Source organism: Ruditapes philippinarum, unplaced genomic scaffold (assembly GCF_026571515.1).
Source record: "Ruditapes philippinarum isolate M1 unplaced genomic scaffold, ASM2657151v2 ctg3258_1_1_1_1, whole genome shotgun sequence".
Classification (NCBI taxonomy): Eukaryota; Metazoa; Mollusca; class Bivalvia; order Venerida; family Veneridae; genus Ruditapes; species Ruditapes philippinarum.
The window spans coordinates 57,518-69,813 of NW_026855453.1; the positions used below are offsets into that span (position 1 = coordinate 57,518).

General features: G+C 31.8%; 1 protein-coding gene across 3 annotated transcripts; it reads right to left on the reverse strand.

Moving 5' to 3' along the window:
• Positions 1-4: 4 nt before the first annotated feature.
• LOC132743391 (uncharacterized) lies at positions 5-8,759 on the reverse strand. 3 transcript variants are annotated; one of them, XM_060731908.1, is made up of 2 exons: positions 8,466-8,759; positions 5-1,095 (listed from the first exon to the last, which is right to left on the reverse strand). In XM_060731908.1, exon 2 carries the CDS (start codon positions 1,079-1,081, stop codon positions 125-127), a length of 957 nt encoding a protein of 318 aa, XP_060587891.1. In that variant the 5' UTR covers positions 1,082-1,095; positions 8,466-8,759; the 3' UTR covers positions 5-124. The 3 variants fall into 3 exon arrangements, with proteins under 3 accessions (XP_060587891.1, XP_060587890.1, XP_060587892.1); XM_060731907.1 differs by lacking the exon at positions 8,466-8,759 and adding an exon at positions 3,872-4,021; XM_060731909.1 differs by lacking the exon at positions 8,466-8,759 and adding an exon at positions 3,541-3,838.
• Positions 8,760-12,296: the final 3,537 nt, after the last annotated feature.

Genomic DNA, 12,296 nt, shown 5'->3' on the forward strand with positions numbered 1-12,296 from the left:
TAAAAGTCATTGTCATTTTCATATTTTACAAGCCCAAAATGTCAACTTGAACTACAAGACACCTTTACAGTTATGTATGTGTTCTTTCGGGTTGCTTGTGCTGAAATAAGCTGTGAAAGTTAAATCATTGCTCGGAATCGGAACTATCATTTATTGGGTCAGAAATATTTTCCACATCAACAGAATCATGATCTATTGAGAGTCGTCTATAATGACTTCTTCTTATTCTTGGTTCTCCCTGTACAAGTGTTACAGATAAGCCTTCGTTTTCAATTAAGAAATTTGCTGGTAATTCACCATAAGGTCTCATTTCTACTTTTATAACATCGTTGATTTCTTCATAATTTGTGCTATTAGAACTTGCAACGGCACCCTCTAGTTCCTTGCTATTGACTTCGCTTTCCTTGTTCGGTCTACTAGAACTATCCACGATATTTTTTTGGAAAGAACTTTTTTGCTCTTCAGTATTAACAAAATCAAAAATTTTCTGAAACCATTTCTTGACCAGCCAGAGTTTACGGTTATCTAAAGCATAAAGTTTACCTCTTCTTTGGACGACTTTCAGCACTGGTATTTTAAAAGGTTTTGTCGAACTGAATCTTTCGAATTCCTCTTCAATTGTGGAACGTTGATCAAGTCCGCCCGATCTAGTTAATCGAAAAAGTTTGTCAGTGCTGTAACAAATCTTTGACAACGATATGTATTTTATATTCGGGAATGTTTTAGTCGCTCCTTGATGACGTAATTTGATATCCTCACCCTCTGTTGTTGTAGTCATTCCTCTAGTTTCCAAACAGTCTGATGTTCCGAATATTACAGGTACTTTTAATAAAACGTTTTCTTTTTCTTTCAAGTAGTTTGCATATTGTTGAAACACCCACAGTCGCCTGTTATCAAGAGAAAAATAAACTTCATCTCTTTTGACAACTGTTATTTTTGGTATCTTGTCCACATCATAGCGTTTATGGTGAAGATTGTCCAGTGTGTCCCTTAAACGTGTACCGTCATCGAATGTATCATGAATTTCATCTTGTGTGTATCGTATAAACCTCACTTCTAATTCTTTTCTGTGTCTAGACATACTTTACTCTTGATCTGTAGAATAAAAGTGTGCTTCATTTTAAGCCTATATCAAAAATGTAAAATTAATCTTGCATAATTTTTCATATAAAATGTATGACATAACAGTGATATCATAAATACATGTAATACGAGGGATGATAAAAAATTAACCGGACTTTGTAGATGATTATTTACCTGTTGAATGCATTTACACAAAAATACACGGAACAAAAACCGGAATCTATGCCCAAAATGATACAAAAATACTAACAAGAAATATTCTCAAATAAAAAAGTTATGCTGTTATTGGCATGTACATGTATAGCAATGCGGCGCACGGTATAACTTTAAAATTGACGTTAACGACGTCAGAAGTGTATTGTCTTTAACGGAGCATCTTTTTACTTATTAATGAAGTAGGCCAATATGTCTTCCACATGTTGTTGACGGTGGCGGATTCATTGCCTATATATATTTATGTTCAAGTCGGTATCATATTTGTATTGTAATAGAATGGATGATGATAAGGAGCTTCTGAAATGACGCAAATTACCGTTATTTCCTTCGGTAAACTTCATTGCTGGACAAATCGCACATGCAATAAACTACACTGGTCTTACATTAATGTAATGTTGCTCAATGATAATGTATAATTAATGCGAGAAAATAAAAGAATAATACAACTTACAACAAAATTGCCATTATTTTAAAATAAATAAAATGCATAGCCGATTTTGAACTGTGTCTGTGAAACTGTTGACACAATTTCCCCGTAAGATTATTATGTAAAATAATAAATTAATTTATACAATTGTGAACCAAAGAATATAATATATGTCATTAATGCATTGCCAATTATAATTTTAAAATTCTTTGCAATAGTTGACTGCACCGTCTTGTAGCTACTGTCGTAGATCGTTGACAGGCGGCTGCCATGTTTCAACGTCTCGGCGATTGACGTCACCAACGTCCTTGGAAATATCTTCTTTTTGCTTCTCCCTTACTTGTTTTCCATTTCAATATTAAACTTTCTTAATCGTTTGTGCTAATGAAAAACTATGTTGTGGCTTCCAGGGACATTTACCTTTATAGTCACTAAATTTTCATACGTTTGAAACTGTTTCTCGCATTAGTTTTGACAAACTTTTCTTATTGGTCGATTTTCTAGACGTTCCGACGACATAATTTTAACAAGAGTATTTCTTTAACAAGTGACGTTTAAATTGTGATTGCAAATATAGATATGGCTCAAATGAAGTCATTTTTTCTGCCAACGTCAAAGGTATATTTCATGACGTTTTGGCGTATTTTAAAATCTAAATGTGTCATATTGTAAAATATACGCATCATAAAGCGCCTGGTGTCAGCGCAAATTAACGCACTGCGCCGGGTGTGCGTTACCATGGTTTTTAAATTTGCTGTTATGGACAAGCTATTTGCGTTATCAGATTAGGTATAGCACCAGTTTACAGGTATTATTTTCCGAATAAGTTTGATATACAACAATAAGTGTTAGGTTGAAAATTCTTAAATTGACAGTCCCAGTCCGGTTTATTTTTGATCATCCCTCGTAGAAATAATAGATTGATCATTAATCATAGAAATAACATGCACATCATAAATTATAGAAAGAATAGGTACATGTTTATCATATATCATAAACAATGTATATCATAAATTGAAGACAAAATATGAATATCATCAAATCAGAGAATGAATTCAAAAATCATAAAAAATAGATTTATCATAAATTTAAGACAGAATGAATATGAATATCATAAGTTATGATATTCGATTGTCTGTCTACGATCAAAGAAAGAATATTAATATCATAAATCATAGAAAGAATAGGTTTGTCAAAAATCGAAAAAGCAATAGGTTTGTCATAAAGATAATAAGTATGTCATAAATCATTGACAGAATATGAACTTCATCAATCGAAGAAAGAATAGGTTTATCATAAATCATAGATGGAACAGGTATAATTATCAAAAATCCTTGACAGAAAATGATCATCCAAAACCATAAGATAATATCATAAATCATAGAAAGAATATGTATATCATGAATCATAAACAGATTATGAATTTCATTAATCATAGGAAGAATATGAATATCATAAATAATACAACGGAAAGGTATATCATAAAATATGATGAACACAATCAACAAGTAAGGGCGACGTTCAATAAACGCAACCCTAACAGGACCCAGCAACACAGGACCAGCACGGACGAGACAATCATTTTAATAATAAATAGTAGGAAATAATAGTAACCGATAAGGTAATTAAAGATTTATTAATAGGCCCACAAAGTAAATGGGGAAGGCAACTCGAGATTCGTGGAAGGGAAGGGCAAAATTAAAAAATAAAACAATGGGCAAAAAGGAAGATACATCATAGACAGAATATGTATATAATGGCTAATAGACAATTCAGGAGAGTAGCTTCCTAAAGATTATGAAGGCCAAACCTACACTTTCTTAAGCAAAGTAGAAAATGAGTGTTTTTTTTCCATAACTGCAATTCTTATTATCCATTGAACGCATCAATTTGTGTTTAATGTCTGAACAACAATATCAAAACACATCTCCGTGAAGCAAGATTAGAGGAGTATGCCTTATTCACCAAACCCGAACCCTTCCTGGTAGCATAGCAATTGTCATAATGTACTTACTATATAAAGATGACTAAAATGTTTTAAATGTTTAATATACAAGCCTGTCGAAACTGAAATTTGTGTTTATATCACATATATATTACATCTTAAAATCACCTAGAACATTGTATAAGTCCACTAATACCTACCTTTCTATAAATGACTTTCCAGTATCCAAATCGAAACTAAGCCTAACAACTTTGTCATGTTTTCAGAAAAACTATTTTTGGATAATGTGAGTGCACGGTTATTTCCGAAATATTTATACATGTCTACATGAAATATCAAGCAAGCACGATCTGCAAATTTTGGCATGCTTTTTTCAACTTGCAATTGAATCTTACATTTGTCTATTAATAGATAAATTTTAAGATGGAAAACCAGTTACAAACTTTGAAAAATATTAACTGCAAATGAAATTGGCATGTTTAGAAAAAATGTATGATAAAAACAAAAATATCATAATTTTCGTCAAAGGCATTTATAAATATTCATTTGATTTGAACCATAAGCGAAAAATTCAATCTATGAATTATTAAACATTGATGTTTGTAAGAATTAATTTCCGCATCGGTTTTTCAAAAACCCAAGTCTATAAATAGCTCTAAGGCAGACGAAACCTGATTGTTTTTGCTTTAGATATTTTAGGCAAATATATAGTAAGGAGATTATGACAAATTATTGTGCTAATGATGTGAAATGTTTTTGAGATATGTTAAAAAATCTTTAGATAAATTATTTAAATATCTATCGAAACACATCATATTCGCCTTTGATAATTTGTTTACATATTACACTATAAAGACTAGATAATAAATTAAACATTGAATAGAATGTAGTACTCAATAACTTAGAAATAACTTTTCCATTTTTACAATATTGGATAATAAATAGAACAGAACAGAAACCTTATTTCGTAACTTATACAACACAGTATCTTGCTACACTACACATATAAGATATGATAAATAACTAAGCACATGATATAATTCAAAGTATGTACTAAAATAAATATATATTTCTGAAGAAAAAAAGAGAATACATATAAATTAAATGTATATCAAAATAATCATATTTTATTATTACATATAACAGCATAAGCATGAACTGAACACCTTTAATATGAAAAACGTTTATGACATTAAATGTTAAAAAACGTATTCACGACGTTTATAAATACTATTTGCAAAATAGATAAATTTACATAAATTTTAAAGTACAGACTTTCCGCATGACTGAAGTAATTCTATGAACTTATACATACTAGGTCTTATAAAGATATATATTTTAGTGAATTTAGTACGGATTTCCTGGTACAGACTACAAACAAGTATAGAATGAAATTTGTCTCCAATATTTTGTGTATTACAAAGCTGACAAGCTCATGTCGTTCAAGTCTGTTTCTACCCTACATTCTAGAATCTTTTCTTAAAATTATGCGCAAATATTCTCAGAAGAATTATGAATAAATTGATAATAATAAGAAACAAATTGATTGATATGCAAATACAAAGTATTCAAAACGTTGTTATTAACAGTGTCTGAAAACAACATGTTTATAAGAATTAATTACTTTTTTTTTGAAAAATGAAACAAATTCTATGAATTTCATACCTCAAGCAAACCTAATTCATCTAAACTTTCTTAAACTTTAAGCGCATTTTTTTTACCCTTTTTACACTGCTTTAAATTAATTGTATTCACACATTTCACAATATTATTAGAATTTAGCACATTAAACCAATATTTCAATATACGAGGGGTGTTCAAATGTGAATGCAACAAGGCTAATATCTCGCTTTTAACCACGTTTTGCACAAACTATGTACATGCATCGCATAGTTCGCTGTGTTAGCTCTCAATTGATATAATACATGTGTAAATCAGTTCAGTCTAGCTTTGACACTAGCTCGATTAACGCTATCTACTCGTGTATACTAAAGCTAAAATGGTTGGGAAAAGATATTCTTTCACTGACCAAATATTGTCATATATCGAGAATCGCTGTATTCTTGGTATACAGGCGTCGTGTTTATGGATCTATTTCATCTGTCACAAGGTTGTGTAAGAAATGTAAAAGAGGTGTGGATTCAGTAAAAGATGCACCTCAGGCACGCCGTACGAAAACTGCAATAGAGGATTTGATTGCTACTGATGAAAGATTTATAATTAGGTATCTCTGTAGGAGCCGCTGATGCAATTCTCCGACATTATTTAAAAATGAGAATGATAAGTGCCAGATGGATAGCCCAGCTCCTTACAAAAGAGCAAACACTTGCTCATGTAAGAATCTCATAACAATTGTTGAAACACTTCCCTTAATACAACAATCCATCTTTCAAAAATATTTTCACTGTGGGACTGCCAAAGCGAAAGATACATAACAAAATATGGGCAACCAAAGGAAGTCAAAGACCTTGCATAGCAAAACGCACCATGAGAGTCGAAAAAGCAATGTATGTAATTTTTTTACCAATCAAGGTCCTGCTATTCAAATTGCCGTGCCAAAGGATAAATCTGCAAATGCCAAGTTTTACAAAGTCAAGGTCCTTTATCAATTAAAGTAACAATTCAAAAACCGTCGACCAGCAACTGGTCTCCGTGGTGTCAAGGTGTTACATGACAATGCTTTGTCACACTAAGCGGCCATTGTACGAGAATATCTGAAACAGGAAAACGTTGTCGAGCTTCCTCAACCTCCTTGTTTGCTAGATCTTGCCCTCGTGACTTTTTTCCTTTTTCCGAGGCTCAAAGAACACTTTGCTGGAAAAAATATCAAACGCGAAAAAATCTCGGTTCGGTTATTTTCCAGTGTCTTAAGGATTTAGAAATATGATTTTGGCACTGTTTGTTAAGCACTTCTGAAAATTGACCCAGTTGCATTCATATTTGAAGACCAAATAATTTGAAAGGAAACAAAAATATAAACTTTATAGTTATTTATATTACATATAAAGACATTAATTGCGTTCAAAGATTTACCTATAAGATATTGGTTGTGGAGAATAAAGAACCAAGTATAATTAAAAACTACACCGTCAACTATTTAAAAACCTTCATTCAAGGCCCATTACGCCTCAGAAATGCTAACATTTTTATTTCTCAAAACCTTTTTATTTTTGGTATCTTGTTAAGGTTCCAAAATTATTTTAATCTGCAATATACATGATCTCTCCATTGCTCTTTTAGCTCTATTGGCAATGGATATACTTAAAATGATTAAATATTTTGTATGGAAATCAAAACACTTCTTGTTTGCATTTTACTACCTATGCGACACATTTCTGCACATTCAGCGCCACTTTCTTGAGTCGTTAAAAATCTAAAATGGTTTTAAAATCATTTATTAAAACATAATTAAACACAATTTTGAAATTTCTAAACAATTAAAAAGATATGGAGTTTTGTGAAAATAATTCATGGATTCTGAAAAAGTGCAAACATGGGGGCGAATTATGAAGACCTACCATCTGAATATGTGTAGCAATGCTTAACACACGACTTAGAAATTGATTTTTTAAGTTCCTAGTAACTTTCCATTTTATGCCTCTTATAAGCCGATAAAAGCACTAATCGCATTGTTTAGTTAATTAGTTAACGCGTGCATGGTTTATTAAAAATTATGTTACACAAACATTGCATCTATTGTGGAAATCTTTTTGAGCTTCCGACAGAGGGTTTTTCTTTTCGAACCATTTTTGCACTTTTTTTGTCAAAATACTTATAAATAATTCCCCAAAGATACTTAGGGGTTAAATAACCACTTTCTGGAAAATAATCTGCAGCAAAAACTTTGTTAAAAAGATGGCCTACTAATATATCAATATAGAAACTTTAAAATATTCATTCAACAAGTCATCACTTGAAAATAACGCTTTATTTCGGTTTGATCGCTTCACTGCATCTATAAATTACAGTGTTTACCTGAATCTCATACACATAGTTTTTACAAAAATCAAGAATATTTTTCACCTCTCGTGTTTACAACAGAATCGGAAGAGGCCCTGCATATTGGTGAAAGTAATCATCAGAATGGATATAATTTACATTAGTAATACCGCATACTATAAAATCTGATTTATTGCCTACCCTGATTTATTGCCTACCCCTCAAATCAAGTTTCAAGTTTTATTTACATATTCTCTGTTTGCATACATATAAATACAAGAGATAATACATGTCAATTACAAAACATACATTTAGCCACGTGCACAGCAGAGAGCAACACAAAGTTCTAGTACAGTTCATATAATAATCAATACACATTAACGAAAAACAATTCAAACACAAACACATAAATCAAATCTAGCCACCTGCCAATGACATCTTACCTTGTTGTTCAAAACAGATAAAAAAAATCCCATAAATTGATATAAGTCTATATCTTGAATAACTTGCTGTCCAGTTTCATTGGTATCATCGTGTCACAATTAAATGACAAAAAAATCTGAAACTTACATAATTGATCTCATGAATTACATATGTTTTAGGGAAAAAATCGGGAAACAAACTGATCCCTTGGAAGCATAAATAACAACAAAATTACATGAAAATTGCAGACTGGGTTTGATTGAGTCTGTACTTGAGGGAAAATAAATAAGTAAGCTAATTCTTTGATACTTTTGTATAAATAATGATAAAATACATTGTATGTATATGCAAAATTTGAAACACTCGTTAGCGAAGTAAATACATCAATACAAATTATATAAAAAAGAAAACAGAGAAAAATTTAGACCGTACCTTTACGTTATTTATATCTTGTAGGTTCTGGTAATTTGTGTCTGTTCATCGATGACTGTGGTAATTGCAAGTCATTGTCCGCGTTTAAAAACAAATCATCTACAACCTTATCAAAACGCAATTAATCAAATATCATTATTACCACAGTTCCTTTAGATACACGTGTTTACAAACTGCAGACTCGAAAGAACGATCGAACAACTCAATATGATGTTTAACAAGCTGACTTCTAAATCCTAAAATAAAAAGTTGTTTTCTATAAATATGCTGCATTTTTGTAAACATAACAAACGTTTGTTATTCAAAATCTTTATCTTAAAAGCTAGACATATTACACACTAAATCGTTGATTCTTTTGTATATAAATAATGATAAATTACATTACAGTGTATGTGCAAATCTTCAAACACTCGTTAGAAGATAAATACAACCAGACACATTTTATGCCCCGGCTTAAAAATGGGAACAACCTGTTATGAAAACAGTACGGTCGTACTGACGTACGGTGCTTCTTTTTTAAGAGGGTATAAGGCGCGGTTTGTGTAACTTGGGACGGACATAGCCTATGGTCAGTGTATGACCCATATTGATTTTCAGTCAGAAAATATAAGGTCACCATGACATTTACAGTTAAAAGCTTGTCCGACCAATAGCTAGGATACGCTTTTGCATTTAGAAGGAAGTTGCAGCTTTTTGTTCGTAACAGATAGGTGCAAATGCATAAGATAATCACGTCTTTTCCCGGCTACGAACTAACAACCACAAGCTTACTGGTAAAGTAAAAAAGATCTTCGCAACTGAGCCTAAGAAACTATACACTAAATCATTTTTCAGACGCTACACTTATTCATGTTATAGAGGTAGGTGTGCACTCCACCGCAACAAACCCTCTTCATAAAATCATCATTAAAGATGAGAGAATGACTTTTGTTCAAGGCAGAAACCATTACGTTTTAAATGAGAACTATATTTTAGAAAAAACAATGTCCAGTAGCCAGGCCCCTTTTACGAGCAGTTCATGAAGGTAGGGATACATTCAACCGTAACTATTGTTTTAGCGTAAATTTCAATCATGAGGAAAACCAAATTTAGGCGAAGAATAGAGAAAATAAGTACCTTCAATGTGACACTAAGTGCCATTCCATGGAAAGCGGCATATGGTTCCCAAGTAAAAATATGCGTGTGCCCTAAACGAGAAAACAATGGGTGGAACTAACTGAAATGGAATTTTGCAAGGGCATCAGAGGTTATGAAGCCTGCATATCACAGAAAATACGTCAAATGACAAATATAAAAACCATGTCCTAAGGTGATTCAACAGTATTCAAGTGAGGAATAATGGAACCACCCAACAAGAAAAAAGCCGAATAGAAATAATTAAATTATAAGCACAACCAAAATGTCTTGCTGAACGATCTTTAAGGATCGGAAATATAACACCTCTGATTGAATGTACGTGGCGACTTTTTACAGCCTCCATATGTCACAAACAACGCCGACGTGACTATAAAATAGAGAAAATAAAAACCCCTACAGAAATCCCAACACGGCAAAATTGAAAATGTTGCAGGCTCGGTTTGATTGAGCCTTTTTATGGACGATACTATCAAAAGCAAACTACCATATATGCCCCCTAGCACTGGCTTAAGAAGTTCATGTATTGGTTAAATACATCCCTTAAGTCCTTTATAATATAATATTATAAGAGATGTTTTATTATCATAGAGAACGATGCGTCTTTTTTGGTTTTCATTAAGTGCATGGAATCGATTCTTATTTTTTAAAGAATTTAAGAATTTTCACTACGAAGCAATTAGGTAGCTTTTAATCCTTAAATGATTAAATTCCAAAATTCTGATGGTAACCTTTCCCACTGATAGATGACAAAACCTTTTTGAAACCATCCCCATTCTATTTCATCTAACCAATATATCTGTTTTCAATTATCAAAATCTAAAAATAATTAAAGATAATAATTTTATATGCATTTTTGTTTGTTTCTTATTAATTCAAAACTATTCAAACAAAATTCTTAAATTTAAACTGATGAAAAAAAAATGTAGTTGTTCTATCTAACTAATTAAAAAACCTAAATTGCTAATTTGTTCCTCATGAAGTATATAACAAAACTGATTGCAACGTTTCTGGCAATAATCACTAAAGTTAATTCAATCCAATAGTTTTATGTTTAACAATTTCTAAGACCTTAAATAAAATTATACCAAAAGATTTTGCCAAAAGATATCCTATAAAGAAATGCTACAGTAGTCATATATTCAAAGAGTATGTTGCTGAACATTCATCGAAATGTAGAATCTACTAAATATAAGATATAAACTGTTAATATAACTTTCTCCGATTTTCCAAAATATACAGGCATGTAGATAAATATTAATAAAGTTTTTTTTCTGTTTCCAGAACATACAGCTTAAACAAGTTATAATCAAGATCCTGATTTATTTTAGCTATAGTATATATTTGTTGTATCGTTGAACTGAAAGTCAGAAGAAATCAGTTTTATTACAATTTAATGTCATATACAGTCATCTAACGTTTAAGAGGAAAACTCAGTCATAGAGCAGCGTATAAAAAATATTCAGTCACAAAAAAGTAAGGTATCACTTAAATTTCCGCCGAAACAGATAATGCTTGTCTCTTACTTTACATTCGTAAGACAGTATCAATGAACCGCCTGTACTACAAAGGCACATTCTCCCACCTTTCGTTAGTTCGCAATTTATGTTTTCAAGCTCACGTAGGATCTCGTTGACTTTATGTGTGACTTGTCTAAAGAAGGCGATTTCAATAACTCATCAACGGAGGTAATTAGTACAGACTGATACATTGTTTTGTTTGATTATTTGGGAAATATGGAAATAATTGGAAAGATAGAAGAAAACATCTCCTGATTCAATATTGTGTATCTATGAATAACTTTTACTTGAATAATAAAAAACTAGAAATGTGTCCATAGGACACGGATGCCCCCACACGCCACTGTTCTGTCAATCTTATGACTCTAGGTCAAATATTTTTTGGACTACATGTGCCACAAGTTGAAAACTAAAAATCAACAAAGGGCCATAATTCTGTTAAATTTGGTCGCAGCAAAAATTCCTTCCTTTACCACCATGTACACATTAAGGTTGTTCATCCCTGGAAGTTTAAGCAAAATCTGCCATCCGGTTTAACATGAGTTGCATTCACAAAATTTCTACATAGTATATAGTGAAAAAAATCAACGAAGGGCCATAATTCTGTTAAATTTGGTTGCAGCAAAAATTCCTTCCTTTACTACCATCTACATATTAAGGTTGTTCATCCCTGGAAGTTTAAGCAAAATCTGCCACCCGGTTTAAGAGGAGTTGCGTTCACAAAAATTTTACATAGAATATAGTGAAAAAATCAACAAAGGGCCATAATTCTGTTAAATTTGGTCGCAGCAAAAATTCCTTCCTTTACTACCATCTACATATTAAGGTTGTTAATCCCTGCAAGTTTAAGCAAAATCTGCCATCCGGTTTAAGAGGAGTTGCCTTCACAAAATTTCTATATAGTATATAGTGAAAAAATCAACAAAGGGCCATAATTCTGTTAAATTTGGTCGCAGCAAAAATTCCTTCCTTTACTACCATCTACATATTAAGGTTGTTCATCCCTGAAAGTTTAAGCAAAATCTGCCATCCGGTTTAAGAGGAGTTGCCTTCACAAAATTTCTATATAGTATATAGTGAAAAAATCAACAAAGGGCCATAATTCTGTTAAATTTGGTCGCAGCAAAAATTCCTTCCTTTACTACCATCTACATATTAAGGTTGTTCATCCCTGAAA